Below are 22,366 nucleotides of genomic sequence, written 5' to 3'. Positions count from 1 at the left end.
CACCTCACTCTCTGACAGAAGATATTTTGACTTAGTTACTCTCCTTTGCCCTGCAGTACTGTTAACTTCTTCTGAAGCCTATTTAACTATGACGAGTGAGCACAATTTACTCCATTACAAGAACCTTCAAAACCATAACTGCCATTTCATATTACAACCTAGTTTTTCAATGGCACTGAGTTCTTAAACCCAAACCTGAAATGTGGGGAATTCAAGCAAGCTACTCTGAAAAGGAGAGCATACATTACTGTTGGAGATGATGATCCCACCACTAGAAAAAACAGTTTGATTTTCAAATTCCAAGTCAAGACTGAAATTTATCTTTTTTTTTTTTTTTGTACACTGAGAACATCTGACATGACACCAAAATCAAAAAAGGAACTAATGTTATTAACAAATTTATAAAGTTACATTTTAATGAAAAAAATATGTTTTTTTTTAAAAAAAAAAGTTGGGTAGAATTCTTCATTTTACTAATGTAAGAATGAAGCACACTGGAAAGAACAAGTAACATAAAGAGACAAAGGTATATTTTTGACACTATTTTGCACATGAAATTTAGTAATACACTACTATACTAATAAAAAGCCCGGTGGCCTGGTTGAGAATTACAAGAGCACATTTTTACTAGCCATAATTTTAGATAAAGTACCTGCAGTTTTAAAATTTTGTTAAACAGATATGCAAATGTAATTTTAAGTATTTTACTGTTTCCAGAACTGTTATCCAAGATTGAGATGAGATGATGTTTAGGTTTTCCCAGTTCTTACAGGGACTTTCATTGTAAAACTTTTTGAAATACTAATATGCCACTGCCCTCTGATAAATATTTTTTCTCTCCCGAAAACTAGATGTAAATGTAGAAATACAGAAAAGATTGCAAAGGCATACACAATACAATAAAAGACACCTCTTCCCCCAACAAAAAATAAAACATTGAGAATAGCTAAGGCACATCATCCTTATTCCAGTCACAGGATACAGCAAGAAGTTGGAAGCTGTCATCAAGACACTGCCATGAAAAAGTTCTTAAAGAATTCTCTTTTATAGCAGTTTGATTTCCTCCTAATGGGTATCTGAAATTATTCAAGCTCTGAGGACACACAATAATGCATTTGCTACTTTTTGAACAATATCAACATATGCTGCAAAAGGATTTGCTACAACATCTGCTTAAAACTTGCATATAAACTGGATGTTGAAGTATCTTAATGAAAACAGACACAGAAAGCGTATCTGACTGTCATATAGTGAAAACAGAAAAAGAACAAATAGATACATGCAGGTATGATCACAAATAATATAAAGTTACTGTACTAGTCTAGCATTTTAAAGTAGTATCATTCAAAACTGATAAACTTATTTTCTTTTAGAAATAACTGCATACTTACAGTTTGAGATTTCTTCTTTTTCTTTTTTATTGCCCTGAAAAACCCTTGCTTTTCTTTCTCCTTGAGCTGTTCAGAGTGACTGTTAAGATTTTCAGGACTTTTCCTAAACATGAGATAAGGTATTGTAAGACAGAGTTTATTTTGATATGATGCAAATTCTGTGTAATGGTGAGACCTTATGGCAAAGAATGAAAATTATTGATTGAAGCAAAAAGATTCTTAATGTTTAAACATTCATTGGTTCAATGGTTACTATACAAGTAACAGATAGTCTTATTAAATGGGATAGGAGGAACAAAGTGTTAGGGTAAAATGATTAGTCAAACCAGTGAGTTACTTAGGGAAAAGGTTAAAGCATGCATGTTTTTTTTTAAGCCAGAATTTAATACTCAAACCAAAATATTCACACACAAGTTTTTTTAGAAAAATGAAAATTGTATCTGAGAGGACATACAACTGGTGAGGAGGTACAAAAGCACTGGTCCAGTTTATCCATTGCTTGCCGGAGAGCCGGGAGTTGCAAAGTTCGCCAGACAGAACCAATTTCAATTGACACTCCTGACCTTTGCTGACATGGTTCCGAATTTATCATCAAGGAGGCTGGGGATCCATTTCAACTTAGAAACTTCAGTTAGTTTGTTATGCATGCGTGAGACAGTGCTGGCAAAAGAAGATGACCCAAAAGTGGAACAGTTGACTTCCCTGCAGACTGAATTTTATTTATTTCTCCCTCGTATCTTGTTTACAGCAGAATTAACTACAGCTGATAACCAACACGTTACTTTAAGTGTACACAGTAAACTAAGGATGTAAAGTACTGATAAAGAGCAAAAAGATGGCTTATGAAGGACACTGGTGAGACATAGCTGTATGCAGTTCTAGTGCCCTTTAAGCTATTTTGAAAATTGGAAGTGCTGATGGGAAGTTTCATGGAGATAAAAAGAATGGTCTACATTAAAAGAGTCAGAGATTTCCATCTCTCTACAATGTCAAAAACACAGCCAAGCCAATCCCAACAATTACAGCTTCCTTGATTGTGGCGTACAGGTACTTAACCAGGAAGAAATTACAGAAATTACAGACCTTTAAAGCAGAGGGCAAAGACATAACAAGTAGGTAGATGATTAGGCCAGAGAAGTCTTGTTAGAAATAGGGCACTGATTTTAACAATGAGAATCATTAACCACCAGAAGAAAGTCTGTAGTGAAGGAGTGGATTTGCCATCTTTGACATTTCAAATCAGGACTACGTACACTTCTGCCAGATGCACTGCTGGGCCTCAACCCCAGAGAATGGATGACAATTACTGGCAACTAACGTATGTGAAGTCATACTGGATGATCTAATTGCCCCTTTTTAGCCTTAATTTGTATGAAAATAAAAAAGAAATTATTCTATTGTCTTGCTGGAAAACCTGAGGGACAGCCACAGTTCCAAGGGCTCTGGATGGCAAAGAGAAGCAGCTTGGCTTGGAGCAACTGTAATGTAGCAACACTTTGCTGCCTGCTATAGTTATCTTTGGGTTCTAAATCTGGCTTAAAATGCTATGCTGTAAACTGGTGATTCAGCTGCTACTACATGCCAAGCTGACGTTTTTTTCCAAGCAAATGTGAAACACATTATTGAGGTGGGAATGACGACAGTTGTCCCCCTTATTAATGAGCATCTTCACTCTGAAATGGGGTTTGGTCAGTTCCGCCGTTTCTACCCAAAACCATCTCAAACTCAGAGTGCTACCTGGTTCTAATGAAATGCATGTAGTATTTAAACATTGTAACAAGGTATAATAATTGAGTAAAAGAAATGGGCTTGGAGGAAAGATTTATAGGCAGAGGGAATTTTCCTAAGTTAAATTTTTTCAACTTAAACCTAGAACCAGAAAACACATTCAGATGTTCAGTGATATAGACAATGTGAAAATTTGAAATCTGAAAGTAGATACAGGAAAAATCTCTAGGTTAGTATAACTATTAGATTCCTACCACATATTTTAAATATACGGGATTGCTAAAGATCCCTGCTTATGTCATGTCCCTGGATTTAGTACCATTGCATAACAGTAGTAAGTCTTGTATAATTCACTTAAAGCATCACAGCAGAGCCCCAAAGTAAACATTACTGACAGCTTTACATACTCTGTCAACTCACAGGAGCGGCTTCACACAGACAAAACAACTACTGAGTTATTTACTGAATTATTTTTAGGAGTTTCATCTTCCGTAATTTGTTAGAAAGCTTGGAGAAAGGCGTGCACAACAAGTATCCTGCTTGCACTCTCAAACTCATGTGAAAAGGGCTGAGGATCTCCCAAATCTTTTCCCAGAGAAGCTACTGCACATCCTCATCTGCAAACGTACCCCCAAAACATGGCCTTAGTGCAAATTACCAACCCAGAGACTGTGCTGCCCACTGAAGAACTAGGCTCAGATCCTAAGTGCCAGCATGGTTTGCCTGCACCGTCCTTTACAATTTGTCAGTGTCTTGCTCTGGCTTTTCTGCTCCAACACCTATTCTTCAACGGAGATGCTGTATTTTTGAAAAGTGAACTTACTCTTTAGAATAAAACTTGGAACAATTTTTGCATGCTTTCAGATAGATTCACTCAAGCGTAACTCTTTTCTTCAGCCCAGTGAACCTAGACAAGAAAACTGTTCCCCACAGCAGGTGAGTGGACAGGCCAGAAGTGAAATTCTGTTCTGTATCTTCCTCTTTGTAACTCCAGTGACCGGAAGAAAAAAATGCAAGGGGCTGAGAACTCTGCTCATTTCCAATTGCCGCCTACCCAAAAGCCAGTGGTTTCACATGGACGGGTTTATGTCATTAACTCGTATGAGTCATATTGCAGTACAGTTGTCTGAAAAAGCACTGACCTTGAAAAGCAACTGCTTCCAAACACATGCTCATTATGTGAAGAGAGCGAACATATATAGCATTATAGCAGGAAGTTTCAACACCAGGATTTTGCGCTGAGTAAAAATAGAGCAGAACATTTTGATCGCCGAGATGAAACACCGGGATATTTTAGGCATCCCGAAAGATGGTTTTCAGACAATGGACAGTACAGGAATAAGTGAGGATTATCAGAAAAAATCTGTATGGTATAGCCACACGGTAATTCTTCCAATATAACGGCCAAGTCCTGGTGTTTTGCATAAAGCTTCAGCTTTTGAAAGCAGCAATTACACCACAGCCTGCGTGTCTTTCACTAGGAAGCAAGACTAGCCCTAGAGAAGAACCCCCACGGAGAGAACTCACCCTCAAGCAGAAACTAAAGGCAAAATTTCTTCTTCTCCATTATCCCTTTTATCCCTTTTTGTGCCTTTTGCTTGCTTAGGACACGTAATATAGATCATATTGGTTATTCTGGTCAGAGACATTTGGAGAAAGACACAGATACTAGAGAAATGCTTTGACTATCGCTAGCATTTATTGCCCCTGGGGAGGAAAGGTATCCAACTTCATGCAGGTACATCGATGTGTAGCAGCATGTATGGATGGAGGCAAAGAAACTGCTGTGCTTCAGCATTTACTTTAAAAAAAAAAAAAAAAAGGGAAATAGGAAGTGTGTTGCACTCATGCTGCCACAGATGGATTCATACTGCACAAGGCTCCTTTTTCGGCAATTCCTTGTGCTCTTCAGTTACTCTTCAGTACCCCTAAGCTCAGCAGGTAGCCTGGTTAGAAATCCTCTTTAGCTGCCACCATACTACTTACTCCCTTTACAGCACAGCTCACAATTACATAAGTCAGATTTTGGCCTAAAGGAGAATTTACTGAAATATCTGAAGTTTTCTTCAAAATATTAATGAATTTAATATTTAAAAAGTCCAACCACCTTGGCAGTTATACAGTTACCATAAACAATGGCAAGAAAATGTCTGAAACCAGTGAAGAAACTCAAACACATGGTTTACCTAAGATAAAAGTATCAGTCCTGCAAGCTTAGTAAAAACTTCTAGGTGTAATAGCCTGGCACTGAAAGCTGAAAAAAACAAGAGATCAACTCAAAACATTGCTAAAAGCTGAAAACCTTCTTTCATGTGAAAAAGTTGGATTTATTAGCTGGAACGAAACCCATGTCTACCATCTTATATACAGAATACCACACAGCAGCCTCTATAACCACAAGATCACTTAAGGCTACAGCTTTACTAAAAAGAAGTATACATACTTGTATGTGTGTGTACATATATATACACCTCCCCTCCCCAATATAATTCAATATTAGTAAATAACAAATATTTGGAACTAGTTGGCTTCATGACCTTGTACTTCCCTAGGCTTATTTCTTGGACTGAATATTGACAACTACAATTTTTGTAAGGATTCCTTGCAAGTAACATTGTATTTCATTACCAAATTTTAGTACAAAAAAAAAAAAAATCACTGATGACTGGTGAAGGGCTGGGGAAGAGGCACTCGCTGTTTACTAGAAGAGAGCCTACATGCATTGGCAGTGAGGCTCAGATGCAGCCATATAGATGAAAAAAGCAAACGTAGATGATAATGCATATGCAAGAGTCTTGGGTAGGAAACGTCAGAGGGAGAGCAGTATCATTAGGAAGGTGAACATCTTCAGGCTATGCTGAGCAGATTCCTAAAGGCTCAACCAGTGCAACACACAGCTGATTTTTTAAGCTTGCGAAATACAAATTTGGAATATTGGTATTTTTAGAAAAAAATCTAAAAATCTGTAAATGAACTGGAGCGTACTTGCAATGCAGGAATGGATGGGATACAGACAACTGAACAAGCTTTCAACCACCTTGTTCAGATATTGGCAACCTTCTTGTTACACGGACTTCAGTGTGACTGCATTGTCACGCTGCCATTGAAACAGCAAAATTAAAGCCAGTCAGGTCATGTTCATAGCATACTGTAACGTTTTGGAGTCCTAAAAACTAACAGCAGATAGATAAAACAGTAAGGGTGTTTTTTTGTTTGTTTGTTTGTTTTTTTGGTGTTTTGTTTTTGAGTCAGAGTGTGTGTGCTTATGTATTTATATATAAAATAATATTGTATGTATTTCCCCTTATTTTTTCAGGGAGGTATAACATATACTAGCTGTTTGTCATAGAATTAATATGTTTTAATGGACATAAAAGGTCCAAACTTTCCAAAAGTCCCCACATATGTTGTAAGCAACCAACACAAGAAGCACCTCCAGCATGATGGAAGATGAAATGCTGCATGTTGGAGTTTATTCCAAGGAGATACTGAGAACTGTAATAATGCAATTATTACATATAGTAACTCAGGTCAGCATTTTGGTACACTGGCAGAACAAGGTTTAAGTATCTTGCCTATTACCTACTAATTTTTCCCAGGTTGAGACAAAAGTTGAGAGAGAATAAAATTCTTGTATCTAAAGATGGAAAATTGAGCAAGTTCAAGGTCACTCGCAGGAAATTAAACTCAAAGATTTTCTAGAAAGATGAAAATTTGCCTTTTTCAAACCAAGTCATCTGAAGTTCTGAAATGATCTAGAAATTTAATAGTAAAACCTGGTAACAAAAGTTGAGTTCATAACATCTTTATTTTAAAGAGGCAGGACAGTGAGGACAGAGTGAAGAAATGCACACAAAGACAAGGGAACATTTGTGACAATTCAGTCTAGCAAACATTCACAAAATCTTTGACAGAAGAAAGGCAACACAGAGCAATAGTATGAGAGGAGCCATATTTTACAGTAGTGGCAAGTCCAGGTGGAATACATGTCACTCGTAATTTGAGATGAATTGTCATGTACCAGTCATGTATGTCCATCAGACATCAAATATTTATTTCATCATAAAATTGATGATGTAAGCAGAATCACATTCCATTAGAGCTTTCAACATTTTCATAAGCATTTACACAACTTCTATACAGAAAAATAAGTAGAGGAACAGACTCTACATCACTCAGGAATCTGCATTTATGGCACAGAACAATTTTGCAACAACATTAGACCATTGCCAGGACAACTTGCACAGAGTAACATGTAGAGCTGGGCAGGAAACATTTCAGGAAAATAGGGACTTGGAAAAGCAAAGAGAAAGAGGAACACATGCCAAAATAGCAGGTAATTTGATGTGGAGGGCACTGCCATTCTTTCCATTTTACAAGACAAAAAGCTTATTCTTCTGTGGGTTTTTCTCTCAAAGGAGCTGCTCCACTTAATGGAAACATTTGAGTATGGTAAGTGGAGCAAAGACTTAAATCTAACTGTCTCAAAGTTAATCTAGAGCCTTATTCAGTAGGCTATACTCAGCATCTCTTGTGGTCCTTTCATTATTTCAACAAGATGAAACAGCTTCCAGAGAATATATTGAGGGTAAAAACAGAGAATGTGCTTCAAAATAACCTCTAACCTCTGGTTCAGGTCTTTCACTTATTAGATCTAAGATCTCTGTTCACATCTCTGGTTTAAATAACGAAGAACAAAAGCTGTGCACTTGAGTTCCTTGTACGAAAAAATATAATGCTGACCCCCAAATATCTGCTATGTTGAGTATCTCTCTGGTTTTGACTGTGAATTCCATCCTGGAGCTGAAGAATCTTTCCAATAAAAGGTGAGTAGATATTAGTCTGTTCCTTTGAAAAGTTTTGGTTTTGGTAATTTAGCATTGTAAGGAAAAATATACTTTGCCAAAAAATTCCCAACCAGCTCTAATAACATATGCTATTATTTCAGTTCAGAATTAGAATAACATTACATATTCCTTTGTATTAACCACATTATAACAGGTAATATATTGCCAAATGATATATAAAGCAAAACGAGATTCCAGTTAGCTTCTGTTATATGCCAGATAAAAAGATTCAAATATGAAGGACAGGAAAAGACGTAAGAAGGTCCAACAGCGGAAACAAAGACCTTCTTTAGCCACAAATTACAACATAAGTACCACCTTTTTACATAACTGTTGAGATTCCCAAAACTAGCATCCACTGAACTGATGTAGGTGGAGCTACTGAAGGACAGGAAGCAGACTCTAGTGTATCAGAGCAGGAGACAAGTGTTCTGGAGTAAACATCTTCTGTTGCTGACTTGGGTATATAACCTGAACAAAAGCTGAAATAACCGGTTGTTTGTGTCCCACCCCTTTCTTTTTTAAGCAGGTAATTCATAGGTTGTTCATATGAAATTACGTTACATCAACAAACCACTGAAACAGTTCGTTAAATAGCATAGTTGCATCACTTTCAGAGAGCAGTGTTTCATATAGCGGTATGAAGTACAGTTGAACCATGAGAATGCACACAAGTCCATTCCTCCCAATAATTCTTTGAAACTTCATTTGCTTATTTTTATTCACTGTGCTTTATTGTGATCAAAGTAGAACATTAAGAGTACTTTAGAGCTGTACAGCTCTCACAGCAACAAAATTAAGATATTTCCCCTTTAAGTCCTGCAAAGCTACATGTATGTTGTCGTTCTACTAGTATAATTATAGTTAATTGTTCTATGTTCTATATGGAGTCATGCAATGTTTTTTAAAACCCTTTAAAATCACTATACACCACACCAAGATGTTGCTTCATCCATTTTCCCATATAATATATTCAATTCCTTCTGTGGTATGTAAGCAAAGAGAGCAGCAGTCCCCATTGTAGGGTGAATATTATATTCTTCATAAATACAGTCATCTTTTATATATGGAAACATGCATTTTGATAACTTTTTACATTTTTCTGACAATTCATGCTTCTGGAATCCACAGATGAAGCTATGGGCTTGCTATATGCACACAAGCACTTCCTATCATCTTTAACCAAAGACTGGTAGTAGGAAAAAGAATCAGGGAAGACTGAACAAAAGCGTACAATTTTTAAAGCAATCAATGTGATGGTGTGATGAAGTACTTCTTGTTGCTCAAAAGGGGACTGCAAACATGCAATGCTATGGCAATATAGTCAAAGGAAGCAATTAAGCATGTATAGATAATCAAAATTTTGAAAAAAAAGAAGTTTTAGTGGTTTTTTTTCTTCTTTAAAATCCACACCCTTTTTTCCTGCCATTCTCTACACATCTGTATAAATAACAACTCACCAGGTATCAAAGGTGGTTTGTCTCTTTGAGTGGTTTGCCACCGTGCTGCTGTCTGCTGGTAATACAGAGGCTCTGTTTGACACATTGTTTTCTATGTATGTACTCTCTGGACGTGGAGATGGAACTGAACAGAGAAATAGCAAACACTGTATACTGAGCTCTGCCAAAATCACATCTTTTGAGTTGTCTGCTTCCTCTCTACCTCTTTTATAGAAACCAAAGAATGAAGAGACCAAAAAAAAAAAAAAAAAAAAAAAGGAAAGTAGTTTGTGCTTTCATACAGCTTGGTAAGCCTAATACTAATACTTGCAAGATAATATTGTAAAATGATGGCATCCTCAGAACTGGGGTAAGATGCTGTTGGGTATTGAGAACACCTCTATCTATAAGGGCCCACAAGTGCGACTGATAGTTAAGAATAGGAAACAGAATGTAAGGTTGGAATATTGTTATTACAGTAGCGAAATAATACAGTTTACGATTCATCTTCACATAATTTTAAAAAATTACTGTGCTTTGATGTAACTAAGAGTAATGAATTACTCATTAAAAATAAAAGGATCAAAACCAGATACTGTATGTTTTCAAAAGAATCATACTGTATTTTCAAAATAGGTTCTACATACCTAAATACAATATGTTATCAGAAGTACGAGTATCACCAGAAATATATGCACTGGATTAAAAATTCATCAGACACTAGCTGCAGCATTATTTCAGGATCACACTAGACTATCAATCAAAATTGAATTGGGAAGTTTTTTTCAAGCTTTAGTACAAAAGCACATGCCAATAACATCTGTGTGAAGTCAATACTTAAGAACTGAATATATATGAATTTGCTTTTTCATGGCAACTTTTTCTTTCAACAGCTTTTACATATACTATTATTAATTTATTACTTGAATATAATTATTTCATTGTAAAAGTGGTATTAAGTCTTTGAACTAAAATCAAGTTGTTTCATAGATGTAGTTAAAGAGGAAGAAACCTCTAATTTATAATAAAGTACTGAATACAGCCCCAGACCTACAGTTTCATTAGCACATGAGTTATGCAAGGTCATTCTTCCTTGGTGCCTCTCTTTCACAGCGGCCAGTGTTTTAAGAGTGTTTTAAAGATTAATAAGAGCAATTCAGGATTAAGGATTCTTCAAGGATTCTCTGTTACACTGTAAAACTTTAAACTCAACAGCATTGCTCCAACACTTAAAATTTTAGTGCAATGTTAAAGCTTGCATGTTGCAAAGGGACACCTGCGAGGGATGGCAGATTTGAACATGTCTAAATCAGGTCATCAGCCAACTGATCAACCTGAAGAGGATCAGAGGGAGATTGGTGACTCTACTTAAGGTTATTAGGTGACTCGTAATGGAATTTTAGCTGATTGTGACTTCTTAAGGTTCAGGGGAACCCCACAAGCTTCCTAGCACTTGTGGAACAGTAATTAGCTTATCATCCTTGTCCTTTTCAAAAGGATTACCCAGGTTTAGCCATGAGACATCTGCTCACAAATCACCATGTCTTCTGTACCATACTAAAACAGTATCTGTTTGTGTATACATATATAAGCATATGCACACATATATGTGTATATATATATATATACACATATACACACGCGCGCACATTCCTGGGATTATATTAGGATATTACTATATATTATCCTGGGATATTACTTGTAGGAAACCCTGAACTTTAGTAAACATGGGCAAAAGATAAGAATATAGGGGTGTCACAAGTAAAAATGTTTTTAGATTTAGTATTAGTAAGAATTTAAAATAGGAAATGTTTAGAAACGTTAATAAACTATTTATCCGATAATTTTCATTTATTTTGTTTAACTTTCTCTAATAGATTATCTGCTGGTATATAAGGAACTATATAAAAAAGTTCCAATAAAAAATACTTTTTGCAAAAGTAGAATACAAATACAGTTACTACATACAACTTTACAGGTCAACCTAGTATCTGAAAAGGTAGTAAAAACTCTTTTTTCAATTTTTTTTTTTAGTTGTTCACATTAGCTCCCTGTACGCTTTTTCACTACCTCATTTATATTCCACGTTAAAATTCTTGTTTAAATTTTAAAGATGCACCATAAAATTACCTCTGTAAAAGCTGCCAACTCTTCTTGGAACAGGGTCATTATACAGAATTCTATTTTCCTTAGTAGATGCTCCATCTTCTGTGTGTGGATCATGATATGCTCCACCCTAAACAAAAGAACAGTCAACTATTTAAAATGAAAGACTATAAAGTGATTTGTAGTGGTTTTAACCAACATAGTCAGCAATAAACTCTCAACTTCACTACACACAATTTCCCTTTCATGTCATTAATAACTGCCAGCCTCAAATCACAGACCCCGTAATCAGTAATTATTTGTTTTAGCTGTTTGTTCATTTTTTCCAAAATGACAAAAATGGCATTAACAAATTTTGCCTCTTAATTGTAATTTTAAATACTTTAGCATGATGCGGACCTCAGATTTTCGCCGTGAATGAAATGCAGCTGTAACATCTCTGGAGGAATCTTTTACTGGAGGTCTTGTTAAATTTGTTTCTGATGGAATCTGGTCACTCTGCTAATGGCAAATTTTAAACAGTAAACAGGACATGCATGTAATTTGTGATTATTGTAACACCAAAGCACTATCTCTTATCAGCTGATATACAGTAGTACCTAGAGGTACCAACAGTCACAAAGTCTACTGTACACAAAATAAGAGGTAGTCCCGGAACTAAGAGATTTATAAACTGAATAGGTAAGTCAGACCTAACAAAAAGAGTTTCATCATTTCTAATTTAGACTGTTTTCCTGAAGAAAATGCTTCCTGGAAGGTACATTAATAAAAACTTAAGTACACCCTCAGCTACATTCATATGCATGGAATTTGCAACCAAATAGAACTTAACACGGTTCTTAAATGAACCAAATGCTGCAATTCTTTCTGCAGAAGGAACCAGATAAAATTCAATATTCTAAGACCCCACAGGAAACTGTACTGAGACCCCTGTATGAATTTAAATCTAGAACGAGAAGGATGAGACCTTACAGAGACAACAAACCAGAATTAAAAACTGGAATTTCAATTCAGCGTGAGTGACCTGCAAAATCTATTTCGCTTTTCATTAATAAAGATCTGGTCTCACTGTCAAAAACAAAACAACCCTTGAAACTTTGTCAAGATGAGAAGTGCAACTAAAGCAATGCTTTAAAATCAGAGATTTTTTTTTTTTTTTAATTTGCAAGAGGTTGATGCTTTTGATTAAGTTACTGCTTGTGTAAGATACCTCGTTTGGCAGCAGTTAAGTTATAAATATCAGACAGTAAGAGCAACTTGCACTTGATTTCTTTTGCTTACCTCCTTTTGTGTAAATTTAGCTTAAAAATAGAAGAGCCCTTAAATTAACAGTGTTGTAACTTAGACTTGAAAAGAACCCAACCTAACATAGAATGCAAGTCTTTTTTTTCTTTTTTTTCCTTTTTAAAGGAAGATTTAAAACCTGGCAAACAAAGAATGCTTTTCTTTAAAATGACCTAGTGATGGCTAAAGAGAAACTAACAACAGGGAAGTGCAGAAACGTCACAAAATGTGAGCACAGAGATAGAGAACAGTAGTGGAGAGAACCAGAAGAACTGAATGGAAAAATTTAATAGGAAAATAACAGAGATTATTTGAGAGCATTTATATTATTCCTGAATTTTTAAGTTCACTAAGGCTGAAGGAAAAGAAATTTTTTCATTTGTAATACAGATTGTGGCAAAAAAAAAAAAAAAAAAAATCAAAGAATGACTTTTGTGTAAATTCCTTCATAAGGCATATGAATATTGTTAATTTAATTCTGATTTGTTATTCAAACTACTCAAATGAAAAAATATAGGTGTGAATTTACAGACTTGCCATACATTTCAGAAGAGTATTTTTCCTTTCAGACTTCTGCTGGTTGAAATACCGATTTAAAACAATGAATTAAAGGCTTCAGATTACAAACACTGACCATAAAAGATAAAGGTGAATTCTTTACAAATGATTAGGCATTGCAAAGTAAACCAAAATGAACAAAACCATAAGTATTAGGATGTACATTGATTTTTCTTATCAAAATAAAAGTTTGTCAACCAGCTGTCAAAAGACAAAGAATGATCTGATAATATGAAATAAAATTATTTATCAATTTAATATCCACTACATAATTCAGAAGAAGATGCTGATACTCTGAAGAATACAAGGCAGCATGAGCTTTTATCAGAAAGTCAAATATTGGTTTTACTGCCCTCCTACAGTAATATCTTGAAGAATAAGAATTTAACTTATGTGTAACTTATAACTGAAATAGGAGAGAGAACAAAATGACTACACAAAGAAAAAATAAAACCTCATTTTGAAATGGAGCTGTAATCCTCTCTAAGTAGCTATTGTTCTTTAAATTAGATTGTATTTCTCCTATTCTCATGAGATTTTTCTTCTCTCCTTATAATGAATACACATAATCCTGAATGGAGAAGATGTGGTAAGTACAAAAATAATGTATTATAATTATGTTATAATTATTTAATGTGCTTTTAAATAAATAAATACTAAAAGAAGAAATGTTTTATGTTTTTTTTCTTACTGAAGAGCCACCCAGTACATGAAAACTTTTTATGTGCTGTGCTACTTGCAGACTACATTAAGTCCACTGTGCATATTTCTTACATAGTAGGCAGAAGTTTGTTTAGTCTCTTACAGTAAAGCGTATTTCTAGACCTTCAATAATATTTGTAGGTCTTTGACTTCCTTCAATTTGTCGACAAATCTGAACAAGAATTTCTCTCCCTTGAAGTCACTTTATTACACAAATGTGTATTAAAAAACAAATAGTCGTTCTATGTACTTCTCTCCACACCATTTTGCTCCAATGTTGCATCAATGGTAATAGCAATTTAAGGATCTGGGGACAGTCATCTTGTGTAAGACATTACATAATTCCTAAGTATTATGTAAGGGAAGTAAATCAACATGAGAACTGGCCCTTCCTCTACACTAATGAAGTAACATAACATGGTAAGGTAACTATTGACAGTAATCATTGTATCGCTGCTAGGGAGTCAGTTTACTCCAATTTACTGGTGGCTTCTCCAACATCAAATACCCCAGTTATTTATCATACTAATCAGGAGAAATACTGCAGGTTTTGATATCCCTCTGGTAGATTACGCCATTTCATCAATAATGTCTTGCTATTAAGCAAGTGAAAAAGCTCACTTCAAAAATTAAGATTAGAATTCACAACAGAAAGACATACAAGAAAAGCTAAATAAAAACAAAAATGTGAAGGTTAATTAAGCAAAAATAATACAGTAAAAATGACAGAGAACGTAACAGACTATGAACTAATTAAATTTTAACTTCACAGTTTCTCTGTTCTCACATTTCAGTACCTTGAAAGAACAGTATTCACAGTCCAATTATTGTTTTTAACGTGGTCTCTCATTTTGCACTCCAAATATTTAACCTTCTTTAAAAAGAAAACCAACACCTAACATTCTTTGTCTTACAACACCACAAATGAATAACTAACTATGGAAACAAATAAATAGGAGAGAGAAAGCAGGACACTGTTCCCACACAAAATAAGACGAGGAAGGTAAGTCTTCCGTAACAGGTGATATTTTGAACTAACCCTATTAGTATCTTCTGTACAGTCTTCTCGTGAGGAGCCAACAGACCTTGTGAGTGACTTATGCTGCACCTGTGGAGATAACAGTTGCAGGCTGTTTGCTCTGGCTGCCATCCCTTGCCCTATGTTTAAGCCACCCTCTGAGCCCTTTGACCTCACTCTGTCCCGGCTCACATACATCGAGTGTCTATGAGGGCGCTGCTGTGAAGAAAAAGGGCTGGTATAACCTAGACCATAGGAAAAAGATTCATGTGGAGCAGACAGCGAGTGGGAATGGCTTCCATCCATGTGGTCTGGCAGTTTTAACTCCTCCATTGTTTTGGAGTGCCTGGTCGACGGTCTTCGGGTGTCCAGGGTACCCTCGCTGCGGTTATTCCTGGCGGATGGGCTGAGCAAAGTTCTGTTATCACCGTGTCGGGGAGCGGTCGGACTGGTGGGGGAGTTCAAGTCCATGCAGCTGGATGGAAAATAGCGACTGCTGTTCGGTTCTGCAGCCTGAGCCCTGGCCTCAGACAGGTTGCCCACGGATTTCGAGTCTGTCAGAACCCCGTGGCTCTTTGACTTTGTCCGATACGAAGGACTCTTAGAAGACTGTGGAATAGTATCAATGTAGCTGTGGCGACTATGCTTATCACCGGGCTGCAGCGTCCCGGTTTTGCTTTGAGAAGTTTCCATAAACGAGTGCCGGTTCTGCTGAGATCTGGTGTTCGACTTCAGGTACTTTGTGCCTGGACCATCAGAACTTTTGGGGTCCACGTTAAAGTCAAATTCTGTTTTGGCCTTTGTTTCCTTTGGGCTAAGAAGATGTGGCATGTTGTTATTGGCTAGGTCTTTGTTACCCGATCCAGGCTGGTTGCTCGATTTCTTTGTATGCATTGGGCTGTGTGCAGCTCCAGAAAGGTTGCCATTTAAAAAGCTTTCATTTGCTGGAAGACCCTCTTCTCTTGGGCCGCCAACCCCTAGTGTCTGTATGTCCTTGCTGTTTGATCTGTGGTGTGACTGCAAAGCAGAACTTTTGCTGGCTTGATTTCTACATCAAAATGCATAAAGAAACGTTAATATACCAGACTACACATTCATACATTAATAACTTCAACAAAATCATAATCATTTCAGAAGGGAGCTGCCATTTAAAACTGTAACATTTATCTGCAGCAAAATGAACAACTGTGAAGTAGGCATCAGAAGCTCCACTAGAGTAACAAATTTGCAAATGTTAGTGCATTGTTGTTTCTTACTGGTTATATCCTAACAGACAAACACAGTTTTGGTTAAAGGATTTTGCTAACAAAGAAAAAAGAAAAGATATAAAATCCAATACACGTCTGTGAGTAACGTGTGTGTAATCATTACTATAAGCAGTACATTATGAAAATCAGCTGTGTATCCACTGAAGATAAAGTCTTAAACAAATCTGGCATATCAGAGTTAAAGTGGAACAATCAAGCATGTCAGCACGGCCAAAAAGTCCTAGCCAATCAATGCTCCATAAAGTATGTCCGAGGTGGGTGAATGCAGCAGGAAGAACAGAGGATGTTGAACTGGTAAAGACATCCAGATGGATTGAGCCTCAGGTCTGTGCAGCCAAGCAAGCCCTGTAACACCAAACCCCAAACCTGGTCTACCACAGGAACCCTGACTTTTGCAGAATTCAGATTTTCAGAAAAAAAGAAAAACACAAAACCAAACCAAACCAACCAAACAAAAAACAGTTCTGCTTCTGGACCTACGATGGCCCTGCAAAACAGTGCAGCCATGACTGAGCAGTGCTGTGGCTAAGCTTGTTAGCTTTGATGGACCTAGGCTGGCTTAGAACTGAGGGAATGCATGAAGTTCAACAAGGCCAAGTGCTGGGTCCTGCACCTGGGTTGCAATAACCCCAAGCAGAGCTACAGGCTGGGAGAGGAATGGTTGGAGAGCTGCCAGGCAGAGAAGGACCTGGGCGTGATGGTGGATAGTCGGCTGAATATGAGCCAGCAGTGTGCTCAGGTGGCCAAGAAGGCCAACGGCATCCTGGCTTGTATCAGGAACAGTGTGACCAGCAGGGCTAGGGAGGTGATCGTCCCCCTGTACTCAGCTCTGGTGAGGCCGCACCTCGAGTACTGTGTTCAGTTTTGGGCCCCTCGCTACAAGAAGGACATGGAGGTGCTTGAGCGGGTGCAGAGAAGGGCGACGAAGCTGGTGAGGGGCCTGGAGAACAAGTCCTACGAGGAGCGGCTGAGGGAGCTGGGCTTGTTCAGCCTGGAGAAGAGGAGGCTCAGGGGCGACCTTATCGCTCTCTATAGGTACCTCAAGGGAGGCTGTAGCGAGGTGGGGGTTGGCCTGTTCTCCCACGTGCCTGGTGACAGGACGAGGGGGAATGGGCTTAAGTTGAGCCAGGGGAGTTTTAGGTTAGATGTTAGGAAGAACTTCTTCACTGAAAGGGTTGTGAGGCATTGGAACAGGCTGCCCAGGGAAGTGGTGGAGTCACCATCCCTGGAAGTCTTCAAAAGACGTTTAGATGTAGAGCTTAGGGATATGGTTTAGTGGGGACTGCTAGCGTTAGGTCAGAGGTTGGACTCGATGACCTTGAGGTCTCTTCCAACCTAGACAATTCTGAGATTCTGTGATTCTGTGAATGAACATATTTTTCTATCAACCCTATCATAACCTAACTCATGTATTACTGAGGGATAACAGGGATAAACTGAGAGCTGACCGTACAGATGAGTTTGTACTTTTGTAGATCTTGTTAGTAATTATAACTGGATAAAATTAGATACACTTAAGATTTTTTTATTGCTACCCATTTTCAGTCATCTAATTATATACTCTATTACAGTTTCTAGAAATTTAGTAAATTTAATGCCAGGCTATTTTATTTTTTTTAAGTTAGAAGTATATAGAGATTTAAAACTTAACAGTATACTTAACAGTATAAGGAACCTAGTAATTTTAAATCAAGCAGGTAGGTAAGCCTTCGTATTACATGAAGTTGCCCATGGACCTACCTTTTCTTTTTTGATGCCACAGATCTAATGGGACAACTTCTATCCTGAATACGTAGAAGAGCAGCTAAAGTTTTTTGGTATTTGTTTCAGAAAAAGTACAGGTTGTAAGCATCATTGTCCCAAATCTTAAAATGAGGAATATATATATATTTAATGTAACAGGAAGAACTAAAGAAAAACATGGCTAGGATTAAAAGCCACTGTAGCTCTGCATACTTCAGAGGGTGACCTTTAGGAAAGCTTTTGTTCAAAGAATACGGTGAGGTTCTTTGTACCGAAGTATTTCATCCACACGTAAACCTGTCTTGTTAATGTATTAAAATCAAGTAGCTTCTCTCTCAAGCTATGTGGGTCCAACAAGGGAGTCACTGAGCAAATACACCCTGCTTTAAGTTGAAGTAGACTAGACTGAATTCATAACTGCAATTGCAGACAAAATTCTGTTTATCCCCAATTTGGAGCATGATCAATGCAAACATATTTCTTTTTGGTGAATTTTGAACTTCAAATATCAAAACTGTGGACAGATTTCCACAGGTACAGTAAAGGCAGTGTTCCAAATGGAAAAGCACTCCTTTGGAATTTCAGGACCACCTCCAAACCACAGAATCCCCACTGTTGTTCAGGAAGGAAGCTAACTTTTTTTAAGATGGATAATAAGCCAACTTATTTTACCATTGTCATGTCAGAAAAGGTTTTAATGTGTTTTGTTGTTGTTTTCCAAGAAGCATTAAGCCCGATGCAAAAAAGTTAACCAAAATATTCAGCTTGAATAGCTAGAATACAATAAAACTACGTCTACCTTCTTTATTCAGTGAAGCAACATGGAGCAGTAGATACATCACAGTGTGTCTGAACTGTCAAACAACTAGTTCTCTCAAAGATGATATTCCATATAAGCATGATAGCAACTTATTCATTGGCACAGAAAATATCAGTAATGAGGGTCACATAACTACATTTACCTGTTAGATAACGTGTTGCTGTCTACGTGGTAAGGTTTTCTCTTAGCTGACCGTGACGGTGAGCTTCCACAGCGATCCAAGAGTCTTTGTGTTTGAAATGACGGATGGTTCAAACATTGTTCTGTCAAGTATCTGTCTGCTGGATCTAACTTCAGTAAGTTCTTTGGAAAACAAATCCCAAAGTGTATGTGTTAATATCTACATTTGTATCAGCAAAATTGTAACAAAATGAAGAACAACACTGTGATAGTTTTTTAATCTCTAGAGTACCTGTGATTAGATGCAAATGCCAGAATATATTAATTAAATTAAAATACATATGATACAAAATGAACAGTTTCAAAAATATTATGCTCTCCTTAAAGGATGGAAGGCATTGGACTTGCTTATTATGATGTATATATATGCTATATACATTCTACATGTGCATAATATATGTACATATGTACACAATGGATATACATAAGCATACTTATAAACTTCTACATTTGTGCTTAAAATGTTTAAGACAAAAATAGGCTAATGTAAAAGTATGTATGTTTTAATTATAAATGCCTACAGATTTTCAAAATACACTGATTTTAAGCATACTTTTCCGGATATGCTTTACAACATTGTTGTTTAGAATGAAAAATACTAAATTTACCAGTAATATAATGCTACAATGAGACAGGCTTTACAAACAGAACAAGCATATAGGAACCATCTTATAGATATAAAAAAAAACTCCTTTAAAGTAAGCATTTTTTTAAAATATACAAATATAACAGTTTTGTGTTTTTTTTTTTTTTACTTCAGTAACAGTTCAAGCCCCCACATATTTTTAAAGAATCATTTAAACTGCTTACAATGTACTCAGAATAAGAATTCTGTTAGATCTGCTGTTTCTAAACAAAGAGACCTTCTGACATGTAGAGAACATTTAATCACAAAACCAAGTAATATTTGGTTGATTATTTTGATAACTTTGAAAGGTTCCTTGCAGGAATAGGGCTATATGTCACATACCTTGGAATACTTGAACATGCATGACTGTCAGCAAGGATAAAAGTTTGAATGGCTATTAGAAAGAACTGGTATTTTTTTTAGGTGTTATATAGGTTCACTAGAGAACAACAGTATGTGTATATGCAGAAGGATACATATACACGCACAAAATGCATATCTGTTCACTAATGGTAAAGTACTGGTCACAGAAGATAGTCAGAGATGTAGCAATCCTGAGATGTTTATGGTTAGGATGCAAATAAAGGATCACGGACTTCAGCTTCTGTAGGGGATTCCTGGACAGAATAACCTGAAAAACTGCTATTAGAAGAAAAGCGTCTAGGAGAGCCACTTGATTTTCAAAGAAAACTTCCTGAGAGTGCAGGAACAAAGCATCTCATTGTGTGGAAGACCACAAAATTTCACACAAGGTCAGCTTGGCTAAATGGGGAGCTGCTTGAAGAACAAAAACGCAAAATAGGTATATATATAAGAAGTATAAGGCCAAGGACAGGATACAAAGGAGGAATACAAAAGCACTGCTTTGGCACAGAGGATGACATTAGGAATGCCAAAGTCTAGCTATAGATAAATCAAGTAAGAAACATCATGTAGAATCTCTTGATTTTACAGGATCTCAGCAGCAAATGGAAGCTCAGAAAAGAAAAAAAAGTCTGCTGATGGATGAGGGAGACAACTGAATGACAGATAATATGAAGAAGCACAAGATAATTCAACTTTTTTTGCCCAAGTCAGCATATGCAAAACCAGCTTCCAATTCCCAAACCTGTGCTTGCAGAACACCATGATTTGTGAAGGAGAGGGGAGGAGAGAAACAGCAAAGCAACAGCATCAAATGGATGACTCTTCATTCACCTAGTCCAGAAATGCTCTGTAAACAGATACATATGTCAGCTTTAGCTGACTTAAGTTGGAGTGTGGGTTATTCAGTAATCTAGCAATCAGACCTGAGGTCCCTGAGAATGCAGATAATGAGGAACACACCAACTGTGGACATGTGCCAGACTGCCCAATGTCTGGAGAAGAGACAGGCATACAGGAAAATATGTAGAGCATTTACAGCATGCAACTTAACCACAGTTTTCTTCTGTTCTCTTGTTGTAGCCTTTTGCTCATTCGTTAACAATGCTCCAGCTTCTGAACTAAGTACTGTGGGTTGAAAATGAAATAGCCCCTCTAGGACATGCCTGGCCTTTCTCACCTTGTGCAGAGAAATATGAAGAGGAAAGTTGAAAGGAATTTCTTAAATAATAATGGAATGGAATTCCTTGTAATTCTATGCTTCCTTAATATTCAATACTTCATTTTGCAACTTTTATCAAAAGAACACAACAGACATTGGAATATAACATATAACAAATAGGATAAAATGAAAATAAAAGCAACCCCCAGCATGTGTAGCAACAGTCTGAAAAATCATCTTGAATTTGTTGTTCTGTGATATATGTTCCTAGAGCTTGAGTTACAGCTAATATGATGCCAGGAAAAAAAAGGTTTATGTGAACTAGAAAACAGAAAACTGATTCTACGCTTAATTTTTGTCACTATGGCTCGCCCTTTCACCTTACTGTGACTGAAATAATGGGAGGGTTGTACTGCAGCTTACCATTGTGAAGTTTTTGCAGTACAACAATGTGGGTATGTGCTGCGTACCCAGAAATATGGCAGAAATGTATAGCAGAATGTTTTACAATGTTTGGCCATTTTGAGGAAATCCAGCTTCCCCTGATAGCCAGCAAGAAACTGTATCCTAGTTGAGCCATGGGGAACTGAGTTGTTCCAAAACAGGACTGAAGAGCATGCTGTGAAGATGTGAGTGGTAGCAAGCAAATTAAGTCCTCAGACAGGTTAAAAAAAAAAGTTTACCATGCATGAAGTTTATCTTTAACAACTGTCCATGTCCTCATGCTTATCCATTAACAAATGGATAACTCACAACAACTCAGGTAAGCCTAATCCTCTTTCACTGCGGATTTATCTAAATTTATTACAGGTTGAGAACTCACCCACCAGCATTCCTAACATAACCTGTGAATCTGAATGGTTGTCACTGTGAATGCACATTGCCACAAATGATGGTGGTTCTTTTGTCTGGAGTATGTATTGCTTATCAAGTCAATCAAATTTGAACAGACTCTCCTGGCATTTGCAGAAGATATTTTCCTGATTCCTAAGAAATATCAGGCCTTCCTATAAGCCATGGTGAGATCAAAATATCTCAAAAGGAAGTTCACAAGTATTTTTAAGATTTAAGCTAAAAATTCACTAACATATTTGCCTATATATTACAGACAGAAAATAAATACATTTGC

The 22,366-nt window shown here is 36.7% G+C and overlaps 1 protein-coding gene across 3 annotated transcripts in view; it reads right to left on the bottom strand.

Annotated features, from left to right (window-relative positions):
• The window catches only part of CDKL5 (cyclin dependent kinase like 5), a gene marked incomplete at both ends in the record, with an annotated part of 79,796 nt that overhangs the window by 5,797 nt on the left and 51,633 nt on the right, over window positions 1-22,366 (bottom strand). The window contains 6 exons of one of the 3 annotated variants that reach the window (XM_084306590.1): window positions 1,392-1,494; window positions 9,427-9,550; window positions 11,536-11,641; window positions 11,911-12,012; window positions 15,095-16,121; window positions 19,047-19,207. In XM_084306590.1, coding sequence (XP_084162716.1) covers window positions 1,392-1,494; window positions 9,427-9,550; window positions 11,536-11,641; window positions 11,911-12,012; window positions 15,095-16,121; window positions 19,047-19,207 — 1,623 coding nt within the window. The remainder of the gene's footprint in view (window positions 1-1,391; window positions 1,495-9,426; window positions 9,551-11,535; window positions 11,642-11,910; window positions 12,013-15,094; window positions 16,122-19,046; window positions 19,208-22,366) is intronic. The other 2 variants (XM_084306591.1, XM_084306592.1) reach the window with 2 other exon arrangements.

Source organism: Netta rufina (assembly GCF_964035555.1).
Source record: "Netta rufina genome assembly, chromosome: 1".
NCBI classification, from domain to species: domain Eukaryota; kingdom Metazoa; phylum Chordata; class Aves; order Anseriformes; family Anatidae; genus Netta; species Netta rufina.
The sequence above is the reverse complement of the archived record's forward strand: the minus strand, read 5'-3'. Positions and strand labels throughout refer to the sequence as shown.